At 41.5% G+C, this 19516-nt stretch overlaps 1 protein-coding gene across 6 annotated transcripts in view; it reads left to right on the plus strand.

The window, feature by feature from the left end:
• Window positions 1–2075: 2075 nt before the first annotated feature.
• The window catches only part of ARFGEF3 (ARFGEF family member 3), an 89987-nt gene continuing 72546 nt past the window's right edge, over window positions 2076–19516 (plus strand). For 4 of the 6 annotated variants that reach the window (XM_017825909.1, XM_017825910.1, XM_017825911.1 and 1 more), the window contains exons 1-3: window positions 2232–2407; window positions 3523–3574; window positions 16437–16518. In XM_017825909.1, coding sequence (XP_017681398.1) covers window positions 2323–2407; window positions 3523–3574; window positions 16437–16518 — 219 coding nt within the window. In that variant the 5' untranslated portion in view covers window positions 2232–2322. Of the gene's footprint in view, window positions 2408–3522; window positions 3575–16436; window positions 16519–19516 lie in introns of all 6 variants that reach the window. The other 2 variants (XM_017825912.1, XM_017825913.1) reach the window with 2 other exon arrangements.

Genomic DNA, 19516 nt, shown 5'->3' on the forward strand with positions numbered 1-19516 from the left:
TAGAGAGCCTGAACATACCCTTTGTTTCTCTCAATCCGATGACATAACTACAGAGAAAAAGTGTTTAGCAGCACAGAACCCATTTTGCTGGAAGACACTGGACAGCAGGTGAAATACAAACAAATACAAATTTTTTTTCAGTGACATCGAGCATCTATGAAAACACTAGCTCTGGTGAAGATTCCAGCTGCAAAGGCCTTCCCGTAGAGACCACAGAGAAATTAACCAGTGAATTGATGATGCATATAGTTAGAAAACAGTCTAAAATTAAAAATTAATTAAGTTTCATCAATGGTTCCCTGAAAATAAACAATTAATTATTTACTACTTATAGATACATATTTATCTTTTAGCGTTTCAGAGATCCAGATGAACTGTGGTACATTGTTTCTACATTAAAAATACCTCAAACACCACCACAGTCCTTTTTGGTTTTTCCCCCAAGGAAAAATAAAAACAAAGCCTTGAAAAGACAGATCTTGACCCTCATGCTCATTTGCTCTAAGCACAACACAGAATAAAGAGGAAAGACATAGGTGGGGAAACAATTCATCACCACTTCAGCTTGAGCCTTGACTTATAGTATCATAGTGCCCGGACAAACTAGCTATCACCATTTTTTTCATTCCAAAGAAGGTGGCAGACCATGGGCAGAGATAAGAAACTTTGGGAAAGTACTTTTGGTTTCTTGGAGATTGGTTTATGCCCTGAAATTGGAAGCTTAATGGTACTTCTGTTAGAGATTGTTTTTTTTTTTATTTGGGTGGGGTTTTTTGTTTGGGTCGTTTGGTCTTTTTAATCCTTACTATTGTAGCACTAGGCATTCCCTATCCACCTCTAGACCTTTCTGGCATCATTCTAAATAATTTTCTTCAGAGAGGAGTTTTACATTCTGGCCTTAAAAGATGACTATGGATTATGCATTCATTATACTTCTGAACACAGGATGAGCCCTTGTAAGTATTTGGATAAGGGACAGCCTTTGAGAGCCCAATATCCTGTGGGAAATGCTATGGCTGATTCACCAGGTGCCAACATTCTGCCTGGTAATTCACAATTGGTACTCTTCCAATTAGCAGTAGGAGACATAACCGCTAATACTGCCAGCTGATACCTGGAATGCCTTTCTTATCTGTTTGGGTTTTTTTTCCTTGTCTGCTTGTCCTCTTGTATCTTTTTAGAGAGATTCTGCGAGAAGACAACGGCATTGTAACACGCAATTAACCGATGCAGTCACAAAAAGGGCAAGTACCGTATAAACTAGAGATACGGCAAAAGAACAGCACACTGAAGAAGGCAGGAGGTTTGGTGGGTAGGAAGCATTCCGAGCGTGAGGAGGACGGTCTGAGCTAGCGGAGTGGCTGTTTTCTCGCCTGGGGGATGGCTTGATGGGGGGCACATGGGTGTGCGTTCTTTTCAAGGCACAGACAAGTGACAAGTCGTGACCTTCTGCACTTGCCAGCTGGGGAGAGAGGCATAGATCCCGCAGGGCATACGGCCATTTATTTGACTCTAGTCATTTCAGGGGATAACCAGAGCCGGCACACACGGCGGTGTGCAGGCCTGGCTCCCTGTGTCTGTCCCGGTGCGACAGCGCCCGCGGCTCCGCAGGACGCTGCGGGCCGGAGGGATTGCGCTGCGGCAGCGCTGCCGGGAGCGGAGAGCCAGGCTGGCAGGGCTGGGGAGCAGGAATCCTGCCCTGCAGTCCCGGGCCGCGCTCAGCAGCAGGGTGGCCGGGCGGAACCGGGAGCAACACCTCCGCCCGACCCCGCGAGCGCCCCGTTGGACGCGCGGAGCCCGAGGCGCAGGCGGCCCCAGCGCGCCCCTCCCGCTGCCCGGGGGCGGGCAGGCCGGGCTGCCGGCGCCCCCCGCCGCCGGTCGCCATGGCGACCCGCCTGCCCGCGCCGTGCGCCTCCCGCGGGGCTGCTGCCGCCGCAGGGTCCGGCTCTGGCGGCGCCGGCCCTGCTCTAAGGGTTCTCCGCCCTCCCGCCGAGAAGGGAGTCCCTGTGCTCCCGTGGGCAGTGCCAGGCCCGGCCCCAGCCCCGCTGCGCCACCGGGGCCTGCCCGGGGTGGGAGAGGAGGAGGAGGAGGAGGGACTCCGCAGCGGCAACAACTGACGTGTCCCCGCCATGGAGCTCGGCGTGATTCATCAGCGGCGGCGGGGCGGCAGCGGGATGCCGCGCTCCGCTCCCGCGTAGGCACTGCTGCGGCGGGGGCAGCCCCGGCACGGCTCTGCCGCCCGCGCCGCCCTCCTCCTCCTCCTCCTGCTCGCCGCCTGCTTCTCTTCCCCCGCGGCTAGGCGAAGATCCCGAGGGAGGCAAGATGGAAGAAATCCTGCGAAAGCTGCAGAAGGAGGCGTCGGGGAGCAAGCACAGGGCCATCAAGGAGAGCTGCACCTGGGCCATCGGTACGGGGCGGGGGGCGCGGGCTGACCCCGCCGCGGCCGGGCTGCCGCGGGGAGCGGAGCGGGGCAGGAGCCGGTGATGGAGAGGTTTTGTAACAGCGGGGGCAGGGAGACCTCAGCAAACTTGTTCCGCGCCGGCCGCTGAGCCTCCGGCGAGTGGGGAGCGACCGGAGCGCCTCGGGCTCTTCAAAATGCCCGGGAGCTCCGCGCTGCTGGAAGAGGCCGTGGCACCTGCTACCGGTCCCGGAGGATATCCGTGTCCTTCGCCCTCCCCACCTCCTGGGTCTGTTTCGTGGCGCTTGCCAGGCAGATACGGGTATCAGTAGCTGTCACTTTCCCTGTATGTTTTGGGGGGGCTGTCTTTTCCTTAAGTCATCCTCCTTCCCCTAAATCATCGTAAAAAAAAACCCATCCAGCATAGTTTTTACTGCTGGCTTGTGTTCGGGAATCTATTTTAAAAGCTAGGAGTTTTGTTTTACTGGATTCCATGAGCTCTTTTATCCTTGCTGTATAATGCAAGTGATCAGTATAACGAGTTCATTTTTTAAGGGAATACAAGCTTAGATGCATTTCAGCATCCCCCCATTTTGCAAGATTGTTTGTGGCTTGAAGTGCTTTTTGACGCTAGGAACCTGGAGCACTCGTCAGCAAGACTCCTAACTTACATCATCATAACTGTGATACTTTCAACTACTTTAAATTTTTATTTTTCTTCCATACATAGCTACAGCATTCTGTGATAATTCATACCTGTTGCTGTCTTATTATTGGCCTTTCATCTTGATGTTCCATGGATTGCTTCATTAATTGTGTGTTACTCTTGCACAGAAGCCATGCAGATATCCCATATACTGTTCCAGTTTTAGTATCTGTGCTGCCGAAGTGCTGATATGTGAAAGTGGAAAAGATGGTACTCCATACCTTTTCATTGGGCACCCAGGCTCCTGACAAATTTATGCAAAGTTTTGTGGACTTGGAGCAGCAGTGATTTTTGTTTTGTCAGCTGAAGTAGGTGTAAACTTTAGGATCATTAGTTCAGAGATTGTAGCCAGATGTATTACTGTGGTTGAACTCAGAAGTTTCTTTTAAAAACCCTGTTGTTTCCTTTGATTATACAGAAACCTTGGATTCTCCTGATGCTGCTATCAAGATACCTCCATATCAGCTAAGGTAAGAACATTTAATGTCGAATCCTGTGGAGCTGTCAGTATTTGTGAAATTGATGCAAAATATTGAATTAAAAGTGAGGTAAACAAGGGAGGGGGCTGAATCTTTGTGATTTCTTTAGTTTGTAGATATACGTGTCTATGCTGATAGTAGTGGATAACCTTCTGATGATCCCTTGGCCTCTGGTCATGAATGAAATATGTTAAAATGGGTATGTATAGTGGTGACATTGATTAGAAAGGAGGGCTGCCTGACGATCTGAAGAGTTTTCCTTCTAAATTACAGCTTTCAGTATAAATGATAATGTTTCCCAGCCTTCTCAGTGTGTTTGTTTTCTTTTAAATCTAAGTCAGTTTTTGTTTACTGAAAATAAAAATTCTGGAAACTGAAAAGTTATTATGTAGCTAGGACACTGACTAAGAACTAAAATAATGCAGTTTCTATGCCTACTTCTTCTGTTAGCCTACTAGATTATCTTGAGTAAGCCTTTTTCCTTCTTCCTGCCTCCATTTGTACACCTATAAAATGGGGGACGTGCACAAGATCTCATTTTGGAAATTCTGATTGTTATGGAGTAAGTGGATATGCAAAATTATTCATTGTCCCTTCTGACAGAACCATTGAGAATCATCAAAAGAAACTAGCAAGCACACTGTTTAAAACAAAAGGATGTTGTTTCACGCAGCCTAATCATTCAGATGTGAAATATTTAGGCTTGCCTTATTAAAGAACATAATGGATGCTAAAAAATTACATGAGTGCAAAAAGCACATCAACAAATCCATGGAAGAAATTGATTGAAGTCTATCAGATGCAAAGGTACCCCTTTTTATTCAGAAGTACTTTAGTCAGAGATTATTGAGTTTTTATAAAAGAGTATATAGGAGTTTTGCTGGATGTGTGGCCTATCCCGTAGTCCTCCTCGGTATCTATTATGAGCTCCCGACAGAGGTGCCATTTTTTTATCACAATATTACTCTCAGTCAAGCAGTCACTAAATAGGAAAGATATAAGAGCAGTTCTTTTGCCATTCTAAAATCCTATCAGTTCTAGTCCACAAAAGGCCTCAATGAAGTGAGGGATGGATGTAGCACAGGTCTGACATAACCAATGCCAGACACATGCATCTCCAACATAGACTGGAAACAGCTGGATGACTAATTCCCAGTAGCTCCCTTAGAATTATGTTTGCTTGTCACCGTGGCTGGAGAACACTTGGCTCTTCATCTTCCCTTTTATCAGCCTCTATCGTTATGGTCTCTCTTTTTAAGTGCTATTGTCATTCCCTGTGAATTAGTTAACTAGCTATTACCACACTACTTCCTGTTTCACTTGCCTACTACCTCTTTACCGATATGTCTACCTTTTTCTCTTCTTCCCCCAGTGTTCTTAATGATGTATTTGTTTAGTTGGGGTGTTTTTTCCTCTGTAAATCCTAATCGTTTTAAATAAAGCTAAAGCCTTCACAGGTGTCCGATGTGAAGTAAACTCTTAACGGTAGACTTGTCAGTAACAATGCACTCATTATTACTGAATGTTTTGGAAAATAGAAGGTACACCGGAAAATTTAAATACAAGCTTTTGTTGTGGGGCCCTTGGTAAGTCTCTACCACACATCCTCAGACGTTGTGGGACCTGTTGGTGAACTTACTTTTCCCTCTCTGATAATAAGCTACGGCCAGGCTCCAGATCAGCACACTGAGCCACATCTTGGGCTGGAGTTCACCTGCATGATGTGCAAATTAGATAAAAATTCTTCTTTGCTTGGTATTAGTTAAAGAGCAGCACTCTAATGGCTTTGTTCCTAACACTAGAAAAGAATAGCCTTGAAAGTAAAGTGATGACTGTGACCAGAAATACAGCTAAGATACAGGATGGAGACATTCTGACCATGCCTCTTTCCTGCTTTCGACTTATATCAGGTGCAGGTTGTATCACCTGCTGTAATGCAGGTCAGCCTCTGGCTGCTCATCCACTTGGAATCTGCATCTGTGCTTCACACTTTCTGCTATAATATTTTTAAGTGTAGTAACAGAGCATGGGAATGTGTTCTGGAATATTCCATAATACTAGAACTAGAGTGAATCTTTCCATTAATTAACCCTAATCCACAACTCAGATCTGAGATCCATAGCAACAACGTACTGCAAGTGTTAAAGGCAGTGTGGCAAAAAGTTCAGGAAAAAATGTATTTATGAGCTGAATTTTGAGTACTGTATGTGGGGGGAGGATGTTCCAGCCTATTTAGTAGTAAAGTTTGGTGTGTCCTTAGAATATAGTAGATACAAAGAAAGGACATCAGCACTTCTTTACAGGGTATTTTGGGAAGTTCTTGATCTAGGGCACATTCATACTGCATAGAGATGGAGAACAGATTTATGAGCTGCCATGTCCAGTTGAGATAGATACTGGCTTGGTTAAAAATTAGTGAATCAAGGAAGTACTCTAGTCAGTATTGTTCTGTTTCTCCACAGAGCAGTGTCTTGCTTCCACTAGTGAGTTGTGATGTTGTTGCCATTTAACAGGTTGGCTGCGACCTTGCTTAAGTTCTTTTCCTTCTAGAACTGAAGAATGAAGACTGCTCACAAGAATGAGAGTGTGTAAACTGTATACTCACTTTTTTTTTTTTAATTATAAAAAGAAAACCATTTGCTGTTTTTGATACCCCAGTTCCAGATGACTAGAGGTTCTTCATAACGTTTTCTTGTAAGATCGTGATCCTAATGTGAGAATGGGGAGGACAAGGTATCTTTTTGCATTTCCTCAGACTATGACCCATTTGAGTTCAAGGGTTTTTTAACGTGTATTATATCAGCTACATACTTGTCTCCACAAATAGTGTTGAGGTAGATTATTTCTGTGTTCTCGCTTGCTCCTGACCTATCCATAGTCTCCTCTCTTGTGTTGGACCTTTGTTACTGAACACCAGGCAGACCACATTATAGTTCTCTGATGTGTGTGCAGTTAATTAGGGGCTTTAGCTTCAGCATTTATATGGGAGCCGTTTCTAGCACTTGTCTGGTAGCAGTTTACATAGCACATGCCTGCTATGTTTGGGAGCACCTGGAGTACTTTTGCCCCAAAGGAGTCCCAGTGACTGGACCTTCAGCCTGGAATGTCATTCTTTAATTAGTTTGATAGAGATCTGTTGGGTATATCTTTAGGGAACTAAATGAGACTATTTTGCTGTTCCACTTCCTTTGATGTTAATTGGACTTATGAATCCAAATCCCACTTAATGACCTTGCATATTAATTGTAGTGAGGGGCATTATTTAAATGTCTCACTTCCTAAAGAAATAGAAATCTCCAACAAATACGGAGTTTCCCACAGAGTCTTGTCAGCTCTGCCTTGAGATAGGAATATGTGTGACTTTTTGGGACTTTTAGCTTATGATCAGAGTATTGGGCAAGGTCTGGGATAGTAACGAAGATTAAAGTGGATGAAGATGGAAATTACTTGAAGTCTGTTCAAGGCTTTATTGTAGATGTTCTGTGAATTCTTGAGGAGGGAGAGTCACATAATCTATTGGTAACTAGTCTCTTGTTATCTGCCTCGTATGATGATATTTTTCTCTGAATAGGAGTTGTAAAGACTGGATATATATTAAGTCCTTAAGGAGGCTGGATGGATGACTTAAATCTTGAATTAGATAAAAGGAATTGATGTGCTCATGTTTTAATTGGTGAATTGATCACACAGAAAATAGCTTAAGAGTTGTCTGCCAGCAAACAGTTGTTTGCTACTAAGTTGGGCTCTTTTTACTTCAGTATTTTCAAGATGACAAATTCTTCCCTAAGGCCAACAATATACACTGAATAAGGCTCTCTTCTTGGATAATCCCCGGAAGTTCCTCTACTGTGATTTTAGAGGCTGAAATATGACCTGTTAAGGGTAACTGAACAGACACAAGAAAATAAGCTTTGAAAAAGAATTTTTGATCAGAGCAGTTTAATACTCATTAAACTGGAGGATTATCACCATATCAGAGAATAAAATAAGAGGCTAGACAGCGCTTGCCAGTCACATACCGCTTTGAAAAAGCTTGGGTTTACCGGAGTTTCTTGGAATGCTTTATGAAGTTAAGTCATGCCTTATAGGCTATGTAAAACTTAGTGGCTTCTTACCAGCACAGACTTAGTGCTGCTAAGAGGAGGTTGGCTGGGACTTCTGAGGGAGCTTCTTTTTGGAAGGAATGCAGGTTACATCATGTGCTGTGCCAGAAAGTCTCACTTGAGTCCTTCTTGTATTTCACATTGGCCTTTCAAAAATGATCAGTATTTCTGGAGATTACAGCTGGAAAGTCAGAAGTCAGTGATGAGCAGGGTCCTCTGTAATAACCAACTTACATCCAGTTCTGTCTCTTCTGTTTGTGTCCCAGTAGTAGTTGTCTTGCCACTAGTTTTTGAGGGCAATTGGGGAACTTCAGTAAGCTAATGTGATGAAGAGCTGTCAGGAACAAACATATGTCTTAAACTTAGGTGAACTCTGACATATCTATCCTCCTTGCATTTTTTTTTTTTTTTTAAAGTCATGGGCATCTGGGAATAAAAGTGGTAGTTCTAATCTGCTGCTTATTTTTTGCATCTCTAGCTTTGCATTTGACATACTTCTTGAGAAATATATAGCTTATAAACTCTTAAATAAAGCAACATGCTCACTCATTTTACGTTACATGTACTCAACAAATAATAAAAGCAGTAATTGTGGTGTGATCATCACCAAACAACCAATGCTATTGAGACTTACAATCCACTTATCTTTGCAGGTAATTCATCCACTTAAAGAATCTTGAGTCTTGAGATGTGTTTTGGCTTCTCCATTGTGAAGAAATGTTTATGATTTCATCATTTTTGTATTTTCCCATTTCTTAATTTTGTTCATATTTTCTATTAATTTCTTTCTGCTGGGAGAGAAAAGCTATACATATAGCAGATCCCTGACCAGAAATAGTGATTGTGAGGGGAGGAATGGCTGTCTCTGAGGAGTGGTTTTAGCATATCACTCTCTATTTTACTCTTTTGCTTTTTTAAAATACTTTCTTTCCAGCTCTTGCTCTCACAACCACCTGGCATTAAGTGCTCCTATGCTTTCCTCCTGAGTGTGACTGTTGGGTGACTCGTGCTGCTCAACCATTACATGGTTGTTGTCTGGCATTCAGCAAGTGATTATGAGTTCCCTGGCAGGCATGTGGCCAAGAAGAGGTTCTAGTTGCAGAGTGGATTGTTGAGCTTCATCTCTTGTGTTGGCAGTTTACAGCCTAAATTCAGACTTTTGGGGGCATTTATGTAGCCTGTTTGGTGTTTTGAATGGTGTATATGTACTGGTCTTGATTTAAAATATTGCATTCCCAGTTCGAATGTTGAGGAGTAGGTGAGGGGAGGAGATCAGTGTCTAGAAAGACAATGTGGCACCGTGTAATATAGAATCAATCTGCATATTTAATTTGGGATTTGTAAGTGGCCCTTCTGATGGTCAGGTACATAATCTCTGCAAAACTTTACATCTATTCTGGGACTGAAAAGACAGCACTATTGAGGAGGAAAGGGATGTAGTTTCTGTAGTGCACGTCTGAACTCTTGCTGTCAAGACAAGATTTCAAAAGTGTTGGAAGGCCTTTAGATATAGAAGTCCCTAAAAACCTGCTAGCGAGGGTTATTGACTCATGAATGTATCAAGCAAGGCAAGGTTTAATGTTGTCATGGACAAAGGTGCATGATTTCTGCTACACTTACCTGTGGGTTTGTTGTGAGGGTTTTTGGTTTGGTTTTGTTGTTGTGGTTTTGTTGTTTGGTTTTTTGGTTTTGTTTTTTTTTTTTAAGGGCAGTGCTTGCTGTTTCTGAAACTATCTTTCTGCCCTTCCTGACATTCTTTGTGGTAGTGAACCTTAATAGTCGCCACTGCCTTGGGTCTATGTTCCTTTTATAGATTCTTCTAGAAATTTGTTCTACATTTATGACAAAAGTCCACTGTGTGCTGGTCTTTGCTGGGCTGGAGTTGATTTTCCTCATTGAGCTAGTAGGATGGGAGTGGAGAGCATCTGAGTGGGGCTGAGGATGAGAGCAGCCGTAGTTTTAGCTGTTTGTCTAACTTCTAACAACAAATGCAACTGAAATATTGCCCTGAGGGTCTAAGGATGATAATGGGATAGCAGTGTGTTTAATGTGTTTAAAGTCTTTGCTTTAAACATTTGATTACTTTTAGTGCTTGCAGAGGAGAAGAAAATGAGAACATCATGAGGCTGTTTATAATTGCCTTAGAGAATGAAATATTGTTGGGGTGGGGCAGGCAGGAACCAGGGGATGGAAGAAAAGTGACACTGAAACTGAGAGGACTGTTTTCCTACTGAATGATGCTTTACTCTGCCGTGGTCTTTGTATGATGCTGTGCAAGTCATGACTTTTCTTTTTTTTGAAAATAAAAGGGTTAGTGGGAATAATAAGTAATTTCTGACATTTCTTTTATTTACATTCCATGAAAAGTAACAAAGCTGCAGGAAATTCACTATCTTTCATTTCCTTGAATGTTTGTTTGCTTAAGAAATTAAATATGCTGAGGTGCAGTGAGTATAAAATTACGTAATACATTGCAAATGTGGGGATATTTTCAACATATCTTAGGTCTGTCAAGATTTAGCGTTGAACTGCTGTGAAAGTTGAATGGTATTGCAGATTGCAGCATTGATCTTCAAAATGTAACCAGTAATGACCAGAAATGTATCTCATTCTCCCATTTCTTCATCAAACTTCTGTAACTCGCTGTAGGCCATCCAACTGTGATGGAGAAAATAAGGTAATGTGCAAGTTCTCTATGCTCTAGTATCTCTGTGTCTCTCCCTCAGTTCTACCTAGTCCCAGCATTGTAAAACTTCTCTTGCTGGAATTTTAATTTTCATAAGACACTTTATTTGTTATTTTCAGGGAAAAATCCTTAACTTCCTTTCCAAACTTACCAAGTAGAGGGAAGGGAAGTTTTGTGGACTAGTTTGATAAGCTTTCAAAATTGTAGGCTGAACCATTCCAGCATGTCCTCTACTTAAGGGCGGGAGGTGTACACTAAGGATGGATACTCTGCTTCTCACCTCATCTTCATGCTGTACTTCAAATTATAATAAAGAATATCACCTGAAGGATACAGATTGCTATATAATTAAGATCTTGTAAGGTTTACATGTCATGAAATTCCTTAAGAGCTATCCTTACTGTGATAGCTTGTGCACAAAGGGCAAAAGTCTGTAAGGGTTGTTCTAGGGAGAGTGATGATAATGTATCAAAGAGAGGGGAGCTTTGGAGACTGGCAGCATCTGATTGTTATTTTGACCTTGTCTATTTAATATTGTGTAGAATCTTTTGTTGTCTCTCTTCCTCTCCTCTCAAGTAAAGGCACACCTTGTGCTGATATTTTTTGTTTTGTTCTGTTTTGTTTTCATTTTGACAACACTGTCAGGATCCTATCTAGGAACTTTGTGTTTGTGTTGAAATCAAGATGTTATTAGCCAGTATAGCAAAGAAACAAATGACCTTAGAAGCGCTCTCCAGCTGAGTGACTGTGCTGAGCTACTTAATTACAATTGTATGAATTTTGTGGCCTTGGCTGCATGAGGTTGGCTGGAAGATTAAATTGCTCATGTTTCCTTTTCCATAAGTAGAGCTGTGCTTCTTCTGTAATGGCAAATCCATTTATCTTGGAAAGTGTGTAAATAAAAAAGATTAGAAATGCCATTATCTCACTGCTTTAATAACAAGCAGTTTTAAATTGCAGTGTCATTCAATATTCCAGGTTGAAAAAAGTTATTAAAATTCTAGCTAAGAAACTGTATCTAAAATAATTAGGCATTATTCTTCTCTTCCTTTTTGCTGTGTCGTTAAACATCCTCTGCTGAGCAACTCATATACTTCCCTCCAAAGGCAGGTTGGTTTAAGTGTTGAACTACTTCTATTATAAACCATAAAGTTGTTAGTGGAATCTTTTATCAGTGTTTTCTAAGCTCGCACAGGAAGTTTCTACTTTTATATGTACATGTGTTCATATATACAGCACTGGAATTTGTTTTACGTAAATTATCATCCCCTTTTGTATAAGGACAGTGTTTGCTTCTGTTTGGTTTATTTAAGGGTAACAGCTATGGGTACCTCCAGAATTCTGAGAATTCATCTCTACCGTTTATTTTTCATCACGGGCCTACTCTCTTCTTGAGTAAGTGAGGCTAATAATGTTACACTGTGCTACTTTGTTGATTTTAAGCAACCAAGATGGAGAAGCTCTTTTCAATCATAGATGTTACTCTGGCTGTGACTGTTATCCCGCCTAACAAACAGTGTATCAGAAAATGGCAACAGCACCAAATTAAATTCTTATCTGTTCTTTGACTGGGTTGCGAATTGCTCTATGGTACGCAAATTGCATGCTGATAAGGCCCTGGAGTTCTGAATTTTGCTTTGCCTGTGTACCTTTCAGCGGGAAGATAACGCAGAGACATGTCTTATTTTTAATCTTTAATTTTCAGAAATGGGATTAAAAATAAGATGGTTATCACCATTTGCATGAAGGGAAAAATGTCTCATCTATTGTGCCCCCTTCCCTAAGTCAAGGAGCCGAAGGTAGGTTATGAGACTGTGTTCCGGGTACTAACAAGAAGGAGTTAAGATTGGGCCATTTCCTATTTTCATTACAGTTTTTATCATGAATTAATGAGCCATTATTCTCTTCTCACTAAAGGCTTTCTTCACTACATTTAGAATAGAAAAATTTTTATGATTTTTCTACTTACAAATAGTAATCTGTCTTTCTCTGACCTTTTTGACAGTCTGTTTTGGCTGACATGTCATAGCACCCTGTGTTCCAGACCTGCAGGGAAAGTGGTAGGTTGATGAGCCACGGCAAACTCAGACAACTAGAAAGGTCATTGTAACCTAGTGTGCTGAATATAAAGGCTATTTATTATTTATTTATTTATTCTCATGATTCATTCTGCCATTTGCAAAGTTGACAGCCATGGGTAGCTCAGGAAGCACAGCCTGATCTTGGATTATGCGCTTGGTTCTGTCTCTGAGCTTTTTACTTGACGCTAGGCAGGTAGCTTCCCCTTCTGTAAGTCAAAGGTTCTCCCTTATTTTCATCCTCCCTCTGTGTTGTACTTGACTCATCTCATTCAGGGTTAAGTTGGCATTTGTGCCTAAAACTGTATGTGTATGTATGTCCACACTTGCGTGCAATTTAAGAGTTCCAGTGTGCAACTAGTTTCTATACATTATGTAAATGGAAAGCATTCTTAACCGTGTTTTGAAGTATATTGTTGTGCACCAGGTTAATCTGAGAACATCACTTATGTAGAATGTCTTACATGTGTAGCATTACAAAACCTCAATGAATTGTAACTTAACAGTACAGAACAGCAGACGGTGCAATAAGCAATGAGATCCAATGGTGTGGGATCACTCAAAACAGGGTGGAATTATAAAATGGCTGTAAGGTATAAGAGGAAATCTCAGTCCCTTACTTCATTGCACTCTGAGACCAAATTCTGGTCTGCATTCTCTCTTGTGTGTCCTTATTCAATCCAGTTTTTTAATGGTAGACCTTAGAAGGGACTGACTGAATTTACATCATTTTCTTCCATTCTCCTGAGAGTTGTCTACCATGTCCTTTTGTGTTCTCATGCTATCAGATGATGCTTTTAAATGGCAGGTTAAACTGAAGTGTGGAAGGTGCTCAAGCTAATCAAACATTCCAAGGTATCTCTGCAGGTGTTTTATAGTTCTAGCATGGAAATGCTAAAGGTTTAATTGTCTGAGTGTGTAACAAGAACAGGAAATGACACAATGGCAATTCATTTTCTCCAAGAATACAGTGGGAACACAGTCTACAGCAACCTTAATTAGATTTTCAGTTAAACATTTTTAGCAAGGATGAGGAGTTCATCTAATTGAATCTGTTCTAATTTCCATTCTCCTGTTTATCATTTTTTATTCTTCATTTTGGGACATATTTCAAGGCTCTCATTGTTCTCTGCTCATTGCAGTATGTGATGACAGATGGTAGGCAACATGCTGATGTGCAGGGTAGCTACACATAAGCCGTAGGAGCTCCCACCTGTCTTCATTATAATGAAACTGAACTGGATCCACTCCAGTAACTTTTGCCTTCCTTTTCCCCTCTCCTCCCAGTCTCCATCCACTTTAATGTGAGAATAAGTTTGTTCTGTATTAATAATGCCCAAAATGTTTATATGCTGTTGCATCAACCTGTAGAAAGCCTAAAAGAAAAGTGGTGTTCAGCCCTGAAGAAATGGAGGTCTATATAATCATCTGCTTTTAACATCCCTGCAGTTAGTATATACACTGTTGTGATTTTTTTCCTTCCTTTTTTTCCCTGTCTGTGTCTGGATGATTGAGTACTGGTTAATGCAAAGGTGCCTTATTTTGTCATCTGTTGATCTACTAATTTCAAGTGTGAGTTCTCCCCCACAGGGTGATAGTGAACATTTTTTTTAAAAGAGGAAATATGTCAAAGTCATAATGTAAAAGTTAGCATTTAAAGGTGATTTGTGGATTAGAGATGTATTGCTGTGGCACCTCGCTATCACAGTTTACCTGCAGGCTATATATGTTCTTAGGTCTAAGCAAAGCTGGCATTAGATACATAGGTGGTAGCCAGCTCTGTACTGGCTAGAGGACTGCTATCGGAACTCTGGAGTAGATGTTTTGGCAGTTTCTGCAGGTCTGGATTGTATGACACTCTTACAGGAAATATCTCATAGATGTTCTGTAATTCAAGCTGTCTTGGATGCTAAGCTCACAGGATTCAAGAGTCCTTCTAGTTAAATTGATTCTAGAAAGATTCAAGAAAGAAGCTTCTGCAAAAATTGGGCTTTGCGCCTGCCTGTTTCTCAGAATATCTCATGGAGCAAATATTTACCTTTTAGTTAGAAACCTATTTTAAGATATACATGTAGTCTGCTTTAAGTTCTTTAGTATTCATATTTCTTTTTAGAAGATTCCCATAGCATTATGCCAAATAGCCTTTTACAAGTTGCCGTAAGCTGCAAAGAAGGTAAAAATTAAGACCTCAAGAATCTTTTCCAAGTACAGAAGCTTGCTATATTGCTTGACTGAGCCATGCTTGTGACTTTCAAGTCTTTAATTTATCATTAAAAGAAGAGGTTGGGTTTCAAAGAGCAAATAGCAGATTTGTGCCCCTTGGGGTAGCTTGTGATTTGTGGTTTTTTGGGGAAAGATGGAGACAAAGGAATAACAACTGAACAAACTGAAAATAGAGTTGGTTTTTGGAATGGAAAATCAGTCCCCTCTGCAAACCAGGATCCACTGAATGAGTTACAAGGTGGGTTCCCCAAAGGTGAAATGGCCAGTGTTTGGTAATCTCCATTTAAATGTATTTAAAAAGAAGGTTCAGGTAGTAGACTTACTGTTTTGGAGTGAGGTTAGTAGGTTATGGGCAGACTGTGCATGACTTTAGGTAGCTTTGACAATGCCTCTGAAGCTCCGGTAATCACTATTGCTCTACCCTAGGATTTCTCCTTAGCTAGTTATGAAGGAAGAATTTCCAGTTGGGTAAGAAGAGTCTCAAGGAATTGTTTTCTTCTTACCTTGCACACAATTGTCTTCATGGAGAGGAAATTAATGTGATTCCAAAAGGGCTTCTTGGAGTGCCATCACAGAATATGCCAAGTTGGAAGGGACCCACAAGGATCATCAAATCCAGCTCCTGGCTCTACACAGGACCATCCCCAAGAGTCACACCATGTGCCCAAGAGTCTTGTCCAAATGCTTCTTGGACTCCGTCAGGCTTAGTGCTGTGACTGCTTCTCTGGGGAGCCTGTTCCAGTGCCCAACCACCTTCTGGGTGAAGAACCTTTTCTAATATCCAACCTAACGCTCCCTTAAGACAACTTCAATGCAGACAAGTACTGAGACTCTGGCACAAATAGTTTGCCATAAGCAAATATGTCTACACAAATGTGAAAAATAGACTCTATGTACAGATAAGTGCCTGTTATGATATGTAACCTAATAAAGTGCAAATCTTCAGGGAGCTGCAGTTGGACATAGGCTGAGCATCTCTGATCAGGAATGAGTTTCCTGCCAACTAGCAGGATTTGCTTAAAGGGTTTGTGGTTACTACATGTCCATCAGATGCTGCAACCCTTCTCTGATAAGGAGCAAGGAGTAAAGAAAGAAGTCACAGTTCCAGGCAGTGTTTAAATTAATACATTAAATAAATTTAGTATCTGAGCACAGAGTCAAAAACATCTAAAATAATATCCTAATTAATAATTTATTTTAATATTAAAATTTAGTTATTCTATAATCAAAGTATAGCTAAGTCATAGTTATAGCACATGCTAATTCAGGTGTAAACCAAGTTTGTTAGTGTCCATTTGCTTTTGTCTACGCCATTTATAGTTGGAGGGAGCTAACACAACAGGGCACACTGTACTGTGGAGCAGGCCATGGACTAAAACTCAGGTAATAGAAGGTGGATTATGAAACCACTTTTCTGGAAACTTGAATATTAAACAGAAGGTAAGTGACTGAAGTGTAATGTTCAACACACTGGGTTGAAAGAGCACTAGTGAGTTGTGAATCAATGCCGTCTTTATGCTTTGCACATTCATGCATGCACACAGAGGGCTAACAGTTGTGTTTTGTGAAATTTCAGTTGAAAGACCATTCTTAACAGTGTATGAAGAAACATACCAGCTTTTCACGGAGTTGTGAAATTATCTTTGATTACTGTATGCAAGCGTGATCTTACCGAAAGTGATACAGCCTTGCTAGAATGTTACTTGAATACCACTTTTAGTTCCATTTTTCCGACTTTTTTTTTTTTTTTTAATTTTCCTCAGGGAGAAGTGTCTTCTTCCTCTTCAACTGGCTCTGGAATCCAAGAGCATGAAGCTGGCCCAACAGGCTCTAGCAGGGATGCAGGTATGGCTTTAGAGTGGGGGTGTGTTGACAGGCAGTGGGTGTTAAGGAAAGCTAGACTTTTCTCTTGAAAAATAGCACAGAAAAGGTGTCTATCCTCATGTTGATCTAACAGTAATGTTTGTGTTTCTGTAATGGTGTTCAGAAGTTAGGATGCAAGTAAGGGCTGAAGCTAAAAATGTTTGCAGATAGGTAGGAGTTCCTGGATTTTAACTTTGAAATGTAGATGTACTCTTCCTTGCGTGTCCCTGTGCTAGTCTCTGCCACTGTTAAGCATCTTAAGAAACTAAGCTGAGTCAAGACTTGCTGCTTTTGTTGATTGGAAGTGAGTATAAGGATGTAAGTGGATTGCTCAAATTCATTTAATCCAGCATATAAAGTGTCAGATATTTGGTTAGACTGTGCCCCATATTGGGGCACAAAATGGTTGTAGTGGTTCTAGAAGGCTCTGGCTAAGGAAAATGGTGGTTTTTTAAGGGTTTTGGTAATTATTGGCTTTTCCAGAAGACATATATCACCTTCTTGCAGCGTAGTACTCTGGTCCCACTCTGACATCCTGTGCCCTGCGTTTCAGCTATATGACAAGTAGGGAATGGAGGTTGCTTTTAAAGTGAAAAGTGGGACTTAAATAAAAATATGTCTGTTGTACTGGTGTGGGTATGCCTGCTAGAAGAGCTTTGCAAACTCATGATCAGCAAAGAATAGTGGAAGAATTACGAGTGACCCACTGTATGTTGTAGTGTAACTTCCTTGGGAACGCTCAGTGAGGATAAATTTCATCTTTTTAGTCTTCTAAATTGCTACATGTAACACTTGAGTTCTGTAAGAACTGGAACTGCAAAGCTGCGAATTTTCAGTATGGTAACAGTTAAATAAGAATGTTACCTCCTATCTAGAAGCCTATAAAGGTAATCCAGGCAACAATACAGTCCTTCATCTGCATTTATGATACGTAAAGTTTTATGAAGGGCAGAAAAGCAAACCACACAACTGATGATAGGGAGATACGTTAAAAAATAGGATAAAAGACAAAAATGAGATTAAGTACAACTTAAATTTACCCAGGTAGGTCACAGGATAGTGGAAGTTAGCAGGGACCTCTGGAAGTCATCTGGTTCAATTCTACTGCTCAGATAGGGTCACCTAGAGCTGTTGCCCAGGTTTCTGTCCACATGGCTTTTGAATGTCTCCAGGGATGGAGACTCCACAACCCCACTGAGCAGCCTGTGCTTGATCACCCTTTTAGTAAATTGTTTCCTGATGTTTGGAGGGAACCTTCTGTGTTCCAGTTTGTGCCCATAGCTTCTTGTCCTGTCACTGGACACCACTGAGAATATCCTATTCTGTTCTCTTTGCAACCCTCCTTCAGATATTTATATATGGTGATTACATCCTCTTTGAGCCTTCTCCAGGCTAAAGAGTTCCAACTCTCAGCCTTTCCTCATAAGAGAGACGCTCCAACTCCTTTGTCATCTTAGCAACCCTTCCCTGGACTCTCTCCAATAACTCCGTATTTCCCATACTGAACTAAGCATTCTCCTTTATATAAAAACCCCAATTATTTTCACTGCAGTTTGAGTTAAATCTCATGAGGCAGTACAGTGCTAAAACACTTGATGTACTGATATGTGGGAAATTCTTTAAAACATTGTTGTGGGTTAGCTGTGGCTGACAGTTCCAGACCCAGCCACTCACTCTCTCCCTTGCAGGGGAATAGGAGAGAGAATCAAAAAGCAAAAAGTGAGAGAACTTGTGAGCTAAGATGAAGTTTAATAGGGAAAGCAAAGTGGCATGCACAACCAAAAGCCTATATGGAATTAATTAACTTCTTCCCATGAACCAGCAGGTGTTCAGCCATCTCCAGGAAAGCAGGGCTTCACTAAGCCTCGTAGTTACTTCATAAGACAAATGCCATAACTCTGAATGTCCTTGTCTTCTCCACTTCCTCCTTTTTTCTCCAGGTGTTGTTGCTGAGCACGGTGTCATATGGTATGGGATATCCCTTTGGTCACGTTGGGGTCAGCTGTCCCAGCTGTATCCCCTGCCAAACTCTTCTGCACTCCCAGCCTACTTCCTGGGCAGCCAGTCTGAGAAACAGAAGGCCTTGATACTGTCTAAGTTCTGCTCATTGATAACACACTCATGTTTTGCTATTAATGCTGTTTTGGTCACATATTCAGAAGAGCACTCTGTGAGATCCTATGAAGAAAATTAACTATTCCAGCCAAAACCAGTACAAGCATAGAAAGTAAGAAGGAATGAACCAGTGAAATGTGCTACAGAGTTGAAGCTGAAAAGGAGCATCAGTACAAAAGTCCTGCAAAATGTACAGGGTAAAGTGGGCTTCACGAAGTCTGCACTGGGACACAGCGAGGTTGTGTTCCTGGGATCTAAGACAAGGTAGTTTTGCTCTGTCATGGGAGTTTCTAAGAACATGGGAACTGAGAAAAAACTTGAGTGGGTATGTCTACTGCAGGATGCCTGCCACTACTGAGGCACCCATGAAGGTGGTTATAGACTAAATAGAAGAAGCATTTCTAGTAGAACTCCAAGGAAGTAGTGCCACTGACCATGCTGATAGTTGCTCAGATACTGGCTTTTTCAAGGCAAAGCAAATCTGATCAGTCTAAAATATTCAGTCAGAAGTTCATTCAGTCTGTACTGAACACACTCCTGTGTATGTTTGTGTTAGTCACTTGCTCACAGTATCCTTCCTTCTGAGAACTTGATTGTATCCATTATTAATCAACTTCTGAATGATGCAAAACACATCTTGTTCGTGATCAGAAGTGCCACCTTCACTGTGCTTTACCTTGTACCCTATTGGAATGATTGGGACAATAGGTGACTCTGTCACCTGCTGGGCAGGGGATCTGATAGCACTAGTTTGATGTCAGAATAGTAGCCTGAGTGGGGCTTTTTGTTGTTTTTAGGTTTGGGGAGCTGCAAAGGTTCCACTCTCTCCCCACTTCCAAAATGTTGAGATGTTTTGCTGAGGGCA

This window comes from Lepidothrix coronata, unplaced genomic scaffold (assembly GCF_001604755.1).
Source record: "Lepidothrix coronata isolate B3197 unplaced genomic scaffold, Lepidothrix_coronata-1.0 Scaffold123, whole genome shotgun sequence".
NCBI lineage: Eukaryota > Metazoa > Chordata > Aves > Passeriformes > Pipridae > Lepidothrix > Lepidothrix coronata.